Below are 16257 nucleotides of genomic sequence, written 5' to 3'. Positions count from 1 at the left end.
TGGAGACAGCCCCCACCCATGGGGTAGACCCTCACGGACCACGGGGGCCTCTGTGAGCCGGCTGGCCGCGTCAGGTGGGCAGCTGAGTGTCCTTGGGCAGGGAAGGAGGCACATGCTGGAAACCCCGTAGGGAGCAGGTGAGACAGGCTGGCTGGCCCTGGGGGACGGGGGCGCATCCCTGGGCTTCTGTGGGCATGTCCCCCACCCCACGCTTGTCTCTGACTTGAGGGCCGACAGGGCTGAGGTTGGCCAGGAAATGGCTGGGGACCCTGCCACCCAGCCCCAGGCCACCATCACCAGCAGCCTGCTTGCCTGGAGCTCCGAGGTGGGGTCTGCTGCGTGGTGGCCCCGTCCCTGTGTATTTGCCCCCCCCCCCCAGCGGCTGATTTAGTATTTCTGTGTCGGTCTGATTTACATTAGGTTTTTAAGCATAATTAGAAATGCAGGGGAGCTTTGTGTCTTACCTCGACTATTTATGGCATGATATGCAGATGAGGAAGGGCTATGAATATTAACGGGCGGGGGTGTGTGGCGGAGTCGCTGTGGGTAAGGAGTTGGTGACCGGCACAGGGCAGCGCCCGCCTCCTGCCGCCCACCGGGGACCCCCCACCTGGCCCCCAGGTGCTCTGGGACCCCCTGTACCCCCACCACGGGCCATCGGCAGGGGAGAGTGCTATGTGGGCTGAGGAGAGGGTCCAGCTCCCTGGGGCCTGGCCAGCTCAGTCTGGGCAGCCCCCGAGTACCCCCGAGCCAGGGGTGCGAGGGGGGGTACCTCACGACAGCTGATAAGGGAGGAGAAGGCCCGTCTGCATGTGCGCAGAGCTGGCTTTTTAAGTTATTAAACTATGCCCGAGGGAGACACTCTTCAAGCTTACGTTATTTAAATTACAAATACGGTGAGGGAGATTGTCGGCTCTGTTCAAAACACTGCTTCACATTCTTCGGAAGCCTTCTGGAACTGTTCTGTGACTCATGTGTGAGGACTTGCTGGGTCCATAGGGCTCCCGGCTCCTCCTCTGAGGGACCGTTCACACCGTGTTTGTTTGTCCCCAACCCCATGCCCACGCTAGAGTCAGCATATTTGAGGGAAGGGTCGGAGGCTGGCATGTCGGTGGCAGGCGGTCGTGCTCGGTGGGCCACACTGGCCACTGGACTGGACCCTTGTCAGAGCCTGCACTGTGGGATGCCTACCCGGACACAGGACCCGCTGTCCCGTCCGATGGGTGTCTTCCCAGCCTGAGCCCAGCCCCCTGGCCCTGCAGCGTGGCTCTGATGGCCGTTGGTGGCCTGCCCGGTGCCCTGGGTCCTTGGGCGTGTGCTGGTCTCTGAGGACCAGCCCTGTGTCTGTGGCGCTCTCCTTGGGGCAGCAAGGGGGAAGACTTGATAAGCACATGTTTGAATTTGCAGATTCTGGCTTGCTGCCCTTTTCTGTTCGGGGGGGAAAAAAAAAGGTTCCAGGCAAACGTGTGTTAGTGGAGTTAAAACCGGCTCTGAGGCTTGATGCTGGTCCAGGCTGTGGTCTGGGGCGGAGGCGCCAGGTGCCTGGAGTGCGGTGAGCCAGGGTGGGAGTTTCTGGGGGCCTGTGTGCCCCTTCCCCTGGGGGTCTCCTCTGCCGCCGAGCTCTGGGGGCCCCTCCCTCTCTTTACAACGAAGCTTGCGCTGGCTGGGTGCCGACGCGGGATGCTGGGTGGGGAGAGGGCAGGTCCTGGCCCCCAGGCCTCTGCAGGGTCACGCTGTCGGTGCCGTGGTCTCCTCGTCCACACCCACCCGGAGAGCAGGGGCTGGGACGCAGGCGCACAGTAGGTGCGGGGGCTGCGCGTTGGGGGCTGGGTGGAGGGGGCTCCTGGCAGCAGAGACCTCACCCTGGAGCCCTGCTTCTGCTCACCCTGGTCCTTGAGGGGTGACTGGCCCTTCCATTAGCAGCAAGGCTGTGGCTGCTCGGCCGTTTTAGGATGTATTAAAAGTTGAATGCATACCCGAGGCCCAAGCTGGTTGGTGCCTCGCCCAGCCCCCAGGGGACCTGGCCCGCCCTGAGCTGGGCTGTGCTGAGAACCAGCCCCTCTACCCTCGAAGGGCCCACCTCCCTCCCTGGCCCCCTCAGAGGAGCAGAGCCAGAGCATTAACTGGGGTTGGGGATGGAAGTGAGCTTCTGCTCCCCATAACCAGAGCCTGCCCTGTCACTGAAAAGCCAAGGCAGGTGCTCTGCAGGCCTCGGTCCAAAGTGAGCCTCCCTCCCCGCCGACCCCCCCTCACCCTCTCTTAGCAGCCTTGACGGCTCAGTGTGTGCGCGCCGACTCACAGGGTACCTCGTCTCCCTCCGGGCCCCGGACCCCCGAGCACCTTGACTTTTAGGAGGTGTCCCTGTGGCCGGACTGGCTTCTCCCAGGATGGCGGGGGCAGCCCCCAGGATGGGCTTCGGCCTCTGCGCAGGGGAGGCAGGGAGGCAGGAGGGGGCCCTTTGTTCCTGGTGCGTCTGCCTCCCTCTGTGCCCGCTGCAGTGTACTAGCTGTGTGTTTGCTCAGGCCCGGGCCTCTTACTAGATTGGAAAAATTAAATCCTGCACAGTAATTGTATTTAATTTCAGTTACCTTGCCTCTCCTTCCCTTGCTGGTGGTGACCCTGCAGAAGTGAAACGCTGCATTCCTCTGCCAGAGGAGGCTCCCTGGGATCTGGGGGTGGGGGTTGGGCGGGTATGGGAGAATGAGGAGCAGCGGGGCTGGGGTCCTGGCAGGGCTTCTGAGGAAGTCTGGCAGGGAGCTGCAGACCTTGGAGCCGGGTCTGGGTGGGGTCCTGGGAAGGAGGCCCCTCCTCTTGGATGGCCCATCCTTCTCTGGCCCTCTGAGCCCCAAAGGGAAGTCCTTGGCGTGCTCCTGGTACCTGATAGAGCCCAGTGTGGCCGGCCGTGGCCTGGCCACACCCCGAGAATCCGTGCCCCACTTGCATGCTGCCTAGGCCCTCGGGCCCTGTGTGGGTGCATGTCTGCAGCTCTTGGGAGAAGAGACACCAACACACACACACACACACACACACACACACACACACACACACACTACCATGTTTTCTCATTCTGGGGGAGGTCTTGGAGTCTGTTTGGGGTGGGGACCCCCTGAGCTGGCACAGCTACAGGGGCTGGACTCTGGCTTTGGGGTTTCCCAAAGTGGGTTCCATTCTGAAGGGCATTATGAGGGGGGAGGGTTCCGTGGTGCAGTGGCTTTGAGGATGGCCAGAATGAATGGAGAGATCTCTGATGGTCCTCCTGGCTCTTCAGAACCTTCCAGACGCCACTGGGTTGGCGACTGTTGCTGTGGGGTGGGGGGAACCCAATGGGGGTTGCCCGGGAAGCCGGGAGATGGGGAAACTGAGGCATAGAAGGGGAAAGGTGTTCTTGTGGGCCTGGGCCCCGCCACACAGGGAAAGGTGAGGGGGTGTCCCTGCTGCCCCCAGCCCGCTCAGGTCCTGGGGCGCTCCTGTCTGGCCACCGTGCGAGGGTCTGTCGGCCCGAGGCCTGTCCTGTTTTCATGGCTCTGGGCATGTAAACCAAGCCTTTATTTTATTCTTTTCTCCTGAAGTCCAGCTTTGTTCGCGTCCTGGCCAAGGCTTCTAAGAAAGCAATCGAACCCCCCCTCCCCCGGCCCCGGGGCTCCCAGGGGCTGGGCTGTGGGGCAGCGGCGCCGCCCATGCAGGTGGCTTGAGGACACAGGGGCAACAGCCCGGCTGTCCCCTCTCCCCGGGGATCAGACGGCCTCATCACCTTCTAGGAGAATAATGGTCCCTCTCTGGGTGCGCAGCCTGGCCCGCAACCCTAGGGCGCAGGGGCTGGCCGAGACGGGCAGGGGAGGGGGGCGGAGGGAGACACCCACCTGACCACCGCCTCCCGTGCAGGTCACGGCAGGTAGGCGTCCTCGAGGTGCCGTTTACCAAGGCATCGTGCCAGGCTTGAGCCGAGTGCCTGACGAATGCCATTGCCCTCGACCCTGCGGTGACCGTCCAGGGTAAACCCGACCCCCCTTGACAGATGAGTATCCCAGATGTGGTGCCACCTGCTTGAGGCCACAGGACGTGGACACAAAGTAGTCGGGGCGGGGCTGGCGTGAGGTGGGGGGGGCGCGCTGGCCTGCTGGGACCCAGGATTCCGACCCAGCCGACCAGGCAGGGCCTGCTTTCTGAAGGGACGGGTTCTGAGGGCCTCACGCTGTCCCCTGCTCTCAGTTTGGGACCTGGCCACTTCCCTGCCCAGCCCCAGGCAGTTGGGGCCCTCTGGGAATTGGTGCCCAGTGCAGCGTTGCTGGTCTCTGCCCCCCCCCGCCGGCCTGGGCCCCCCCCCCCTCAGCGCCAGAGCCCTCGTCTGGCCCAGGGGAGCCTGCCTGGCTTTCTGGGAGACTCCTGGCAGTAGGTGCGGTGGGTCTGTGAAGGGGCCATTTGGGGGGCTCTTCTCCAATGCACTGTCACTGGCCAGCACAGCCCCACACTTGCGGCCCTCCCTGGCGTGCCCCAGCATTTGCCTAAATGCCCAGCCGGCATTGGGCAGACCCACCCTGCCCTTGTTCAGCTCAAGAGTGGCGCCTGGCAGGCTTCTCGGAGGAGGTGACAAAGAGGCAGAGTCCTGAAGTTGGCGGGTCTGTCCCAGGGAGTGCAGGTTGTGTGCACTGGGGCCTGGGGGCCAAGTCCTGCACCCAGGCCAAGGTTGGCCCTGCCCTCCCCTTCCCTCCCCAGCACAGTTCCACCAAACTTTGGCCTCTGTTTCCCCATTTTGGCCCTGCCTGTGCCCTAGTCTGCTTCCCTTTGTGGCTGCGTGGCATGTGGGGGCTGTGTCCCCTGCCCCCACCCCAAGGCTTCAGCCCCCTCATCTTGAGGGGGACTTCCACCACCATTGGACTTCCCCTGCGCCCCAAGAGAAGGAGACCATCCCCAGTCTGGGGGCCTGACAGGGCTTCCGGCAGGGGCTTCCCTGGGTCGGTCTTTCTGGATTTGGATAAAGGTGAGCTGGCAAGGCTGCCCCCCTCCTTGGAGCTGCTGCTCAGGGCAGCCTAGTGGCTGTCCCCCAGGCGACGGCTGACCGTGGCCCCAGGACCTTCCTAAGGGCAGTGGGGACCTGGCTGTGAGGGGCGTGTGGCCTGAAGCCCGTCTGCCTGCTGGACTTGCTTCATGCAGCTAGAGGTGAGGGAGGGCTGAGGTCTGGCCTCGCTGCATCACCGGGGCCCTGGGGGGCTGAGGGTCAGGCCCCTGAGTCCCCCGGCCGGCCCCTGCATCCTCAGAGCAGCGAGCGGGGACCAGTTCTGTCAACGCTGCACCCACAGAGTTTGTCATCTCCTGGAGGGTAGTTCTCAGCCCCCTGCAGGAGGCCCAGAGCCGCCCCTGGAGGAGCCCCTGCTGCTGGCCGCTGGGCGCTTCCCTACACCTGGGTTTCTTCCTGCTCCGTTCTTCCGCAGTGTTTTATCTGCTCTCGGAAGCTGAGCCGCCGTGGGAATGGGGAAGCGCCAGATGGCCCTTTCTTTCTTTCCGGATGCCACTTGCCGGTGGGAGGGCTGCTGCCTGGCCCCCCCAGGCCCTCCCTGCTCCAGCCACCAGGGTTAGTTGTCAGGGTGGTGGCCCACCTGTGCCGGGGGCTGCAGGGGACCGGACCTCTGACCCTGCCGGTCTGGACCCCCTGCCTCTCTCCAGGTGCCTAAGGTCTTCCCAGGGCCACAGTTGGTGGCAAGAGGGGAAACCGAGGCTGGGCGGGCCGTAGGCGGTGTGAGCCTGGAACAGGACAGGCAGCATGCACAGCACAGCCTCCCCTCCTGAGAGAGGCCCAGGGGCGGTAGGATGCAGTGGGCCCTGCGCGGCAGCCTGGCCTCCTTCGTACCGTCACCCTCACGGGTGGTGACTTTGCTGCCCGCCCGTGGGGATGGGTCCGTCGGGGCTGCTGGTTGCGTCCACCGGGGCCTGGCCCAGCTGCACGCACAGAGTTGTTCTTGACAAGCCCCGTGTCGGCGGTTGGGGGACAGGGTGACTTCCCTGGGCAAGTGGGATGGGGTGTGGGCTGTATGAGTTGGGCCTGACTGCTCCGGGGACCCAGGGAGAAGTGTGGAGGCCGAGTGGGGCGCTGCGGGGCCTCGGGCCTCCTCTCCCACTTCGTTCTCTTCACCCCCTTCCCGTCTTCTCATGCTGCTTTTCCCGTAGCCCCTCCTGCCCCCCCCCCCCGGGCTCCCCCCCCTCATGCGGCTGGTACCCTGCCCCCCCCCCCCCCTCGTCCCCCAGCCCCTCCCCCCGCGCCCCCCCCGCGCCCCGGCCCCCCCGCCTGCCCTGGAGGAGTTGGGTGGCTCTGCCAGCCCTGCAGACTGTTTGGAATAGTTTAAATGCTTTGACACTCGGGCTCTACTGGATGGCAGAGCGGCAGTTTACTGGGTAATTCACATGCAGAGCTGCACCATAAATCTCGGGCGCTCAGTTGCCGTGGCACCACGGAGCGTTTCCCCACGTACAGTACAGTATTTCTGCCATCTTTGTTTGCATTGCGGTGAGTCATCAAAGTCTGTCTTGTACCAACACCCGGAGCCGTGCATTCCTCTGGCACCGGCACTCCACTGTTTTTAAAGCTGGGGCTGGAGCTGGCATTTACTTGGGCTCCGAAATCAAAGGCGGCTATTCATTCCCGAGAGCTGCCTGAATGTCCGTCTGCATCCGGCCTCTTCATTTAGATGCTGTGCGCTGCCCCGGAGAGCCGGGCTGGGTGCAGCTGAGCTGCGGCCGCCGAGCCCAGCGCGGAGACTCTCTGCCCTCCTCCCCCTCCTCCTCCTCCTCTCCCCCCCGGCTCCTCGCGCCCTCCCCACCCCAAGGGCTCGCGCTCCGTTTGCTGCATTCCCGGAGCAGCCAGCGAGCCTGCCCCTGTCAGGCTGAGCGGGCAGTGCCGGGCCACCGGCAGCAGCCGCCAAAGGTAGGTCTCCCCTGCAGGCCGGTGCCACGGCCGGCCCGGCAACTTCTCTGCAGCGGGGGCACTGCGGGCCCTCCCCCAGCGGCCACCCATCTGCCCAACTCCTGTCGCCGGGGTCCAGGCGCTCCGCCCTCCCTCCGCCCTCCCTCCCCGGCCGCCCGGCGCCTCTGCGGCCGCCTGCACTTTCCTCCCGCGGGACAGAGCAGCCCTTTGTGCGGGCGCCGCTGTGCGGAGTTGGGCCGGCGCCTTCTCCGCCCGGCCGTCCCCAGCCCCCCCCCACCCCCCCGTGAACCGGGCATCGGATCAACCTCGCTGGAGCCCCGTCCCCCAGCCCCTAGGGCGCCCGGTGGCGGCAGAGGGAGCGGCATCCCGAGCCCTTGCTGGTCCCTCCCCCGTCTCCCCCTGACCCCTTTAGTCACCTGGGCTGGGACCGAGCCAGCAGGGATTGGCCAGCGTGGGGAGCTGGGGGACTGGGAGGGCGGGCAGGTGGGGCTGCGCCAGGCTCCCCGCTGCTGGTCCGGCCGGGTCCCTGCCCGTGGCCCCGGGAGCTCGTCCCGGGGGAGGGGCAGTGGGGCCGGCGCCCGACTTGGAGCTTCTGCTAACTTGGCTCACTGCCCTGGGCGCCCCCACCCCTGGCCATCCTCTCTCAGCCACTGGGTGGGACTCCCCCTGTGTGGGCCCTCCGTGCGGCTGGTGCCACAAGGGAAAAGAAGAAAAACCAGAAACCAAAAGACCCCCTTGCAAGACCCACTTGCTCGCTCTGGGTTCCGGCCCCCCCCAGGGGAAGGGCTGGGAGGGGCTCCTTTGCTGCTAACTTTTTCTTGGGGAGAAGAGTTTGCAGACACGGCCCGCCACCCTCACCCCTCCCAGCCGCCGCCACCCTCACCCCTGGCAGCCGCCGCGGGTGGCGGTGCCCTGTTCCGTGTTCTGTGCTCTGTCCTCTGTCCTCCCCGTCCTCCCGGAGTGCAGGCCTCCGTTTCTGTTCCTGGTGTCTGCTAAGACGGGGCGTCCCTGCCCGAGGGCTCCGGCGCTCTCCTGGGGGTGGGCTCTGGGAGCTGCACGAGGGGTTGGGGGCACGCCCCTGGCTGGAATGCGGCTGTGCAGCTCTGAGCCCAGCCGGGGTCCCGCCAGCCCCTGTGAGGAGCTTGGCCCCAGGGCCTCCCCTGGGCCCCTTGGCTGGAGGGGTTCCTGCTGGAGGGCCGGGCCGGGCCGGGGCGGGGGGGGGGGGGGGGGGCAGCGCGCGGAGGAGGGGCGAGGGGGGCACGGGCACGCTGGGGCGGAGCGCATTTGCATACCCTTGGTGGGTGGGCCCTGGCGTCTGGGGGCCTGACCAGGTGTCCCCATGCCCTCTCTCCCCACAGATGTGCCCCACTCGGGCGCTCCCGCGCTGAGTCTGAGGCCCGCCCTCTAGCGCCTGCCCGCCATGTCGCAGATGCTGCACATCGAGATCCCCAACTTCGGGAACACTGTGCTCGGCTGCCTCAATGAGCAGCGCCTGCTGGGCCTCTACTGTGATGTGTCCATTGTGGTCAAAGGCCAGGCTTTCAAGGCCCACCGGGCCGTCCTGGCCGCTAGCAGTCTGTACTTCCGCGACCTGTTCAGCGGCAACAGTAAGAGCGCCTTCGAGCTGCCGGGCACCGTGCCGCCCGCCTGCTTCCAGCAGATCCTGTCCTTCTGCTACACGGGCAGGCTGACCATGGCGGCCAGCGAGCAGCTCGTGGTCATGTACACGGCCGGCTTCCTGCAGATCCAGCACATTGTGGAGCGCGGCACAGACCTCATGTTCAAGGTGAGCTCGCCCCACTGTGACTCGCAGACCGCCATGATCGAGGACGCCAGCTCTGAGCCCCAGAGCCCCTGCACCCAGCTGCAGCCGGCCGCCCCTGCAGCCCCCCCCTACGTCGTGTCCCCCTCCGTGCCCATCCCACTGCTGACCCGTGTGAAGCATGAAGCCATGGAGCTGCCGCCGGCCGCCGGCCCGGGCCTGGCCCCCAAGCGCCCGCTGGAGACGGGGCCCCGGGATGGCACAGCGGTGGTGGGCGCCACGGTGGCGGGCGCAGCCCCTCTCAAGCTGCCCCGGGTCTCCTACTACGGGGTGCCCAGCCTGGCCACCCTCATCCCCAGCATCCAGCAGGTGCCCTACTCCCAGGGGGAGCGGACCAGCCCGGGGGCCAGCAGCCTGCCCACCACCGACAGCCCCACGTCTTACCACAACGAGGAGGATGAGGAGGATGACGATGCGTACGACACCATGGTGGAGGAGCAGTACGGCCAGATGTACATCAAGGCTACTGGCAGCTACGCAGGTAATGCGCCGTGCGGGCCTGGCCCCGGGTCCCAACCACGCCACCCGCCCGTGCGTGTGGGCGCGCCCCCAGGCCCTGTGGGTACCGAGGCGAGCCTGACCTCAGCCCCAAGGCACCGGCAGCCTGGCCATGGCCGCTCGGGGAGGCCGCTGTGCCAGGGAGTGCAGGGGGTGGTCCCCAACCTAGGCTGGCTGAGCTAGAGGGGCAGGGCCTTGGCTGAGGACCGGCCGCTTAACGCTGGGTGGAAACCCCCCCAGGAATCCGCAGCCTGTGGGACGGGGCCTGCTCTTGCACGGGTCACAGAGGACACTGAGGGCCTCAGTGGCCCAGGGGCCTGCCCGAGGGCTCACAGGGTAGTGTGCGACCCACCTGCTCAAGACCTTAGTGACCCGGTGTGGCCCAGTCTGCCTGACCTTCGACCTCAGCCCTTCCCTGTGACTGTCAGTGAGGCCAGAGACTCCCCCATACCTGGTTCATGTCCCTCCACCTCCCTGGGTCCAGCGCTGAGGGACATGCCGGAAAGTGCTTGTTGAACTGAATGAGCTGCCCCCCGTTATTTGTGAGGGGTCCCCCACTGGGGGCCTGCACACCTGAGATGCCCCCACTTAACATGGTGTTACAGGTCGCATCCCCGTCTCTGGAGACCATTCAGGGTCTGCTAGGTAGAGGGTCCAGTAGTTGGGGTCCCGGATCGGGTGTCCACCTGCCTTCCATGTTCCCCGAAAACTGGCTGTGCGCCTGGGCCTGCTGCCTGCTCGTTTGCATGCAGGGCCCGTGCCCAGTGCATTGGCTCTGGACACATGGTGCTAGAGGGAAGTGACGTCCCAGAACTGGGGCCCCCAAGGGGCAGTGTGGTGACTCTTTCCTCCCCTCTGTTCCCCTATGTCCTGGTGCCCTGATGGGGCAGATGCTGCCCCCCCCATCTACTCCACCTCCAGGCCCGTACTGGTCGATCCGACCAGCTGGGGCCCTTGGGATGGCCACTCCCCGAGAGCAGCCAAGGACTAGATGGTATGGCCAAGTCGGGGGGAGCAGGGAGGCTCTGCCTGGGGCGCCCGCCTGCCCTCAGGGGCTGTGAGTGAATGATTTTTCCCTAGAGCTCATTATTTGAATGTACGTGGTCATATTGAGTGACTTCCACAGGACATGAGCATGAAGACCACGTTGATCTGGACTTGGTTCTTCTTGGAGTGGCAGAGGGAAAGCCTTGCTGTCCTGATACCAGGAAACCTGCAGGCTCTGGCTTGGCCCTTCAGAGGGCCCACTGGGCTTGGGCCTTACGGGGGCCTCTGGGAACGTGCCCCGTATGGAGTTTCCTCCGCCCACTGCTGACGGCCACCTCCGGACCCGGGGAAGGGCCACGTGGAGCCCCAGACCCAGCCAGAGGGAGCTGGAATCTGCCAAGGGTCCAGGGGCAGGGGCCGTCCACCAGTGGCCCACAGTGGGACACCGGAGCTGGGAGAGAACCCCAGCCTCCAGACGTCTCCATCCAGTGTGGCCATGAGCCTTGGCAGGAGTGGGAAGCTGAGAAATGGGATGAGGTGTTGGGATTGCTGGGTGCAGGTGCAGTGCCATAGCCCATCTGAGTACACCTGCCCATCCGGCCGGACGAGTCCGGGGCCCTCTCCCGACCTGGATAGTGGCCTCTCTGTGTCCTTGGGTTTTCCAAGGAGCCGGTGGGACAGTGGCCATGGAAAGGCCAGGGTAGGGGTTGGAGGCGGAGCTGCCCGGGGCTGCCCCTCTGCCTTGACCGTGACCCAGCTTTTCTCGCCAGTCCCCCGCCCTGAACCCCCCCCAGCGCTCACACGAGATGCCAAGGGCAGAGGCCTGGCCCAGGGCCGTGTGCCTGCAGGGGTCACCCATCCATCAGCATCCCTTACCTCCTTCTCCTGGGGGTGTTGGAGGGAGGATGGGAAACGGGAGAGGACGGTGGGCGCGGGAGGGCGGGGCTTGGGGCCGGCTTGGGGTGCTACAGTCTGGGTTTTCTCCTCGGTGAGACCATAAGTGGGGCAGGGAGGGGGGGTGTGATTTCTTGGTTAAAATCTAGGTTATTGGCAGTGACGTCGCTGGCATCACTGGGCGCCGGGCGAGCTGGGAAGAGGGTTGTGGGGGAGGGGGTCGTGGGGGCAAGCAGGCAGAGAGAGGGGCCTGCCCTCAGAGGCTGCCTGCCTGCACCCCGGGCTCCCTCTGCACACTGGCTTGGCCAGGTTGGGGGACATCCTAACAGCCTCCCGGGTCGCTGAGCAGCCTGCTGCCTCCAGTCTGGGGCCTGGACACGGGTTGGGCAGGCCCGTCTTTGAGCTGGTGGAGTGTGTTCCAAGGTGCCCCCCTGCCATATAAGGACATGCGGGAGTCCCTCCTTCTTCCTGGCCTGTTTTCCCCACCTGTCAAGGGAGAGGTGGGCCCGAGTGACCTTCAAGGGTCTTGACCATCACCGTCTGTGTAGGAAGGTGTGGGACGCCACCGGGGTGCCCCCCATCTCCACCCTCCACCTTGTGAAGAACCATTAGTAGCTCCTGGGTGTGAGTCTCTTGTTTTGGAAATCAAGGAGTTAAACATGACAGATGAGGTTAGTTGGCCGTCCCTGGTGGTCCCACTGTGTTCCCGCAGGGCCTGTGTCCCCGTGTCTCCTGCACCTCCTTGTCCATTGTCCTTTGGGCGGAGACACCATAGCTGATTTATCTAGTCCCCGAGGACACTGGGGTTGTTTCTGATTTGTTGCTCTTAGGACTAAGTGACCAGGAAGGTGCTGAGTAGGGGCAGCAGGTGTCGATAGGGCGGGTCAGGCTCCCTCCCCTCTCTCCACAGCTCCTGGCTTGGGGCGGGGTCTCCTCGGGGGCTCAGGAGGCCCCTGCTCTAGGAGCGAGGCACCGCCCCGTCAAGGTGGTGGGGGTTGGTGTTGGTTTGGGGGTGGGCGGGGCACAGAGGGCAAACCAGTGTGGTGAGGGGTCTGCTCCCACAGGCCGTGAGCAGTGGTGGCCCAGACAGGGAGACAGACAGACAGCAAACAAGACCTTGAACAAGTATTTAATCTTGGCTGGGGGTTGTCCTGAGGCAGGATGGGCTGCCCCTGAACCCCCGGGAGTGACGCTCAGGGCCAGGGAGAGTGAGCTGACCAAGGGTGTGGTGGGAGGGGGCTCCCTCTGCCGTCTCTGCAGGTGGGGTGAGGCTGGCCTGAGGGGCCACCTTCTGTGCCTCTGCCCCACTGCCAGGCTCCTGTGGCGCCTTCTGCTGCAGGCCAGCCCCTCCTTGGTGTGGGCAAATGTTGCTCCTGCTGATGTCAGAGACAGAGGCACCCCGAGCCGGGCACTTCCACCTTCACCTGCTCCCGGGAGGGGACCCCTGTGGGCTGCTGTCCCGGGCTGTTTGGTGGCTGTGGGCCGCTGTCTCGGGGTGTGCGGTGGCCGTGGGCGCCGTCCCGGGGTGTGCGGTGGCCGTGGGCGCCGTCCCGGGGTGTGTGGTGGCCGTGGGCGCCATCCCGGGGTGTGCGGTGGCCCTGCTCTGTCTTGCTCCCGCTTCCCCCTGGGGGCCGGCTGGCTCCCCTGGGTCTGCCCATTGTCCCGACACCAGACACGGGTTGGGGTCCTGGCACGCGGCAGCACATCTGTTCCCGGCTCCGCCCACTGCGAGCAGTAGCTGCAGGTGGCCCCTGTGAGCTCCGGAAGGAGTGTGCGCGCTCTGCCCTGGACCAGGCCCTGTGCAGCATCACCCACGAGGTCGGTGCTGTGTCGACCGCAGCTGTCCACCCCTCCACCCCTCCACCCCTCCCCTGCCTGTCGGCCACTCCCACCTGCAGCCCAACTGCCTCTTGGGGGTCTCATAGAGAAGGGGAGAGGTGAGGTTTGTTCTGCAAATCCTAATCCCAAGCAGCTCTCACAGCTTCCCGGCGGGGGTGTCTACACTGCTGGAGCTCAGCCCCACCGCTGGGAGGGCCCAGGGAGCAGCAGGGGCTTTTTGTCCCTGGCCTGGCGAGGGTGGGGCCCAAGCAGAGGTGGGGTGGGCTTCCTCCCTTTGAAGGCAGCACAAGGGAGGTGCCGGCCCTGGTGTGCCCCACCCTTGCTGGCCCTGGGGTGTTGGGAGGCCCGGCAGTGCACTCCACCTGCGGTTTGGGGCTCGTTCCCAAGAGCCTCCGGGGTGGCCTCCCTGGCTCCCCGGTCCTCAGTGTCTCCTGTCTCAGGTAGAGGACAAAGCACGTCGTGCGACCTCACGTGTAACCTTCCACCCCGAGGACTCCGGGGTTTCCTCCTACGGCTGTTCCTGAGGTCTCACTTCTGTGCCTCTGGGAAATGGGTGTGAAAGGCCCCTGAGTCTGGGCTGTGACAGCAGAGCACGGTCACCCACCCGCCCCCCACAGGCTCCCAGCTGCCCTCTGTCCCTTGGGATGTGTTTGCCCGTTCTGGAACATCAGGTGAGCCATTGTGCGCTACGAGCTCCCGCTTCCCTTGTTGGCAGAATGCGCGAGGGGCTCGTCTGTGCTGCGTGGGTCAGGCCCTCGGTTCCGTCCCCTGCTCTAGTGCTTAGTCAACCATTTCTATGCAGTAAACCAGGCCCGTTCCAAGGGTGATGAGTCTGGTGGTTGGAATCAGTCCACTACCACGGTCAAAGCGGCACAAGAGACAGAACAGTCTACCTCCCGCAGTGTGTCCTGGGTCCTCCTGGCCCCCAGCAGCCCCCCCACCCCGCCTTTCTGTCCCTGCCGCCTTGCCTTTTCTAGAATCTTGGAAATGGCATCGTACTGAACAGAGTCTTTCCTTTTTCTTGCCATGTTTTGCATGTCACGCATGTGGCATTGGTCCTCGGTCGCCTTGGTCGCAGCTGTGGACGTGGCCCCCGGTGGCAGATGTGTGGGTGGCCTCTGGAGGGGGGCTGTGATCATCAGGCGGCTGCGAACATCCACGTGCCTGTGGGACTGCCGGGTCACATGAGGAGCGCGTGAGTCGCGCCCTACTGCTGCATGGTTCGCTGGTCTTCCGAGAGTTGTTTTTTGTCATGAATGATTTTATGGGTTTTCACTTTAATTTTGCAGACATGTTGCGTCAGCTCACTTTCAAATGTTGAAGCCTGCTTGTGCAACTGGGATAAACCCCACTTCGTCATCACGTGTTGTGGGTCTTGTATGGCGCTGGGTTCGATTTGCTACTGTTTGCTTACGGAAATCAGCTTGTGTGTTCCTGGAGGTCAGGCTCCTGTGGCTTTCTTACAGCGTCTTGTGTGTCCCGGGAACGCAAACTTTCTGTTCCCTCCTTTCGTTTTTGAGAGTTTGTGTAGTAAGTTTGATGTTATTTCCTTCTTGTGTGTTTGATAGAATTCATTCGCCGGTGAAGCCACATCGCATTCAGTTTCTTACTGTTGTTAATTGTGCAACGGTTTTTAAGGGTAAATTCTGTTCTTTTAGATACAGAACGATTCGGATTCCTCTTCCATCATGCTCCAGCCGTGGTGATGTGTGTGTCTCCTGGAGCTTCTGATGCTCCCGTGGCCGTGGCGCCTCGCGTTCTGGGCTTTGACCACGCTGGTGCCGTACGTCCTGTGGGTGCTTCTTACACATCGCACATGGCTGAGACTGCGGGTCCCTGCGGTCCCACGATCCGTCTTTTATCTGGAGGGCTTCGGAGCCTGATGCGGGGCTCAATCTCACAACTCTGAGATTGTGACCTGAGCTGAAATCAAGAGTTGAACGCCAACCGCCTGAGCCACCAGGCCGCCCCTCTGCCGGCCCCTTTTGGGTTGACTTTATCCTCCTTGGCCCCATGTTGACCTCCTCTGTGCTCCAGTGGCCTGTGCCCTCAGACGCCTCCCCCTCGGCCCATCCACTTTCTCAGTGACACCACCCTCATGCCTCCGTGCGTTCCGGTCCCCTCTGGCCCCTCGAGCCGTGTGGGCACGTGCTCCCCGGCTCACCCGACGCCATTCTTCGTACCGGAAATAGCCAACTATCTTGGTTCCATTTCTAGTCCATTTAATTAATTAATTAATTAATTTTTAAAAAAGATTTTATTTATTTATTTGACAGAGACACAGAGAGAGAGGGAACACAAGCAGGGGGAGTGGGAGGGGGAGAAGCAGGCTTCCCCCCAAGCAGGAAGCCCGATGCGGGGCTCGATCCCAGGACCCTGGGATCACGACCTGAGCTGAAGGCCGATGCTTAACGACTGAGCCACCCAGGTGCCCCTCTAGTCCATTTTAAAATCTAAGTCCAGGGGTGCCTGGGTGGCTCAGTCTTGAGCCGAAGCCCCTGACTCCTGATCTCAGGGTCGAGAGTTCACGCCCTGTATTGGGCTCCATGCTGGGTCTGGAGCCTGCTTAAAAATAAATAAATAAGTAATTTAAGTCCATTTTGGCGTCCGGCTTTCCAGTTCACACCGATGCAGGCAGTCCTGTCATTGCCTCTGTATGCCCTCGTCTGGTCCCCGGGGACCCTGGCCCCCCCAGGTCTTGCCCTGCTGCTCTGCATTCTCCTGTAGATGGACGTGCACAGGGGGCCAGGGGCTGGGGGCCGGGCCGCGTGGAGCCTCGTGTGTGTCGTGTGAGTGCGTGGCCACAGTGGTTGGTCTGCTCCTTCACCAGTCAGAGGGCGTTTGCGTGGCTTCCAGTCTTCAGTAGTGATGAGGGAGGCTGGTGCAAATGGGCACGTCCCCACATTTGCCTGTCCTCGAGGTTTCTGTCCTACGGGGTGGACTCCCCCATGGTAAGGTGGGCATCACATGTCAAGCATGCATTTGACTTTGTAAGATGTTGCCTGGCTCTTGTTGGAACTAGTGCTGCAGTCACAATGCACCCAGATGTGCCACGTTCCCGCCAACACTTGGTTTTGTCTTATTTTAAAGCTTCTCCCGCCGGGCTGTGGTGGTGTTTCTCCGATGTCCGATGATGTCGGATTTCTTCTGTGTATTCACCACCCATGTATCTTCCCGGGGCCTCTGCCTCTGAATCTTGTCCCTTCTTACTGGGTTGTTTGGATATCGAGAATGTTATGTCCCTACAACAGTTGTGCAATCTTTATGTATTCCGGGCGAGGGCCTCTGTTGGGCGTGTGAT

The 16257-nt window shown here is 63.7% G+C and overlaps 1 protein-coding gene across 3 annotated transcripts in view; it reads left to right on the top strand.

The window, feature by feature from the left end:
* NACC2 (NACC family member 2) overlaps positions 1–16257 on the top strand; it is a 71879-nt gene that overhangs the window by 34505 nt on the left and 21117 nt on the right. For 2 of the 3 annotated variants that reach the window (XM_073890053.1, XM_025860186.2), the window contains exon 2: positions 8275–9219. In XM_073890053.1, the coding sequence (XP_073746154.1) occupies positions 8337–9219 (883 nt within the window). In that variant the 5' untranslated portion in view covers positions 8275–8336. Of the gene's footprint in view, positions 1–6400; positions 6917–8274; positions 9220–16257 lie in introns of those variants that run through there. The other variant, XM_025860187.2, reaches the window with a different exon arrangement.

This window comes from Callorhinus ursinus, unplaced genomic scaffold, assembly GCF_003265705.2.
Source record: "Callorhinus ursinus isolate GAN/ISIS: 27379988/994484 unplaced genomic scaffold, GSC_fseal_2.0 scaffold126, whole genome shotgun sequence".
NCBI classification, from domain to species: domain Eukaryota; kingdom Metazoa; phylum Chordata; class Mammalia; order Carnivora; family Otariidae; genus Callorhinus; species Callorhinus ursinus.
This window is presented reverse-complemented; position numbering and strand designations above follow the sequence as displayed.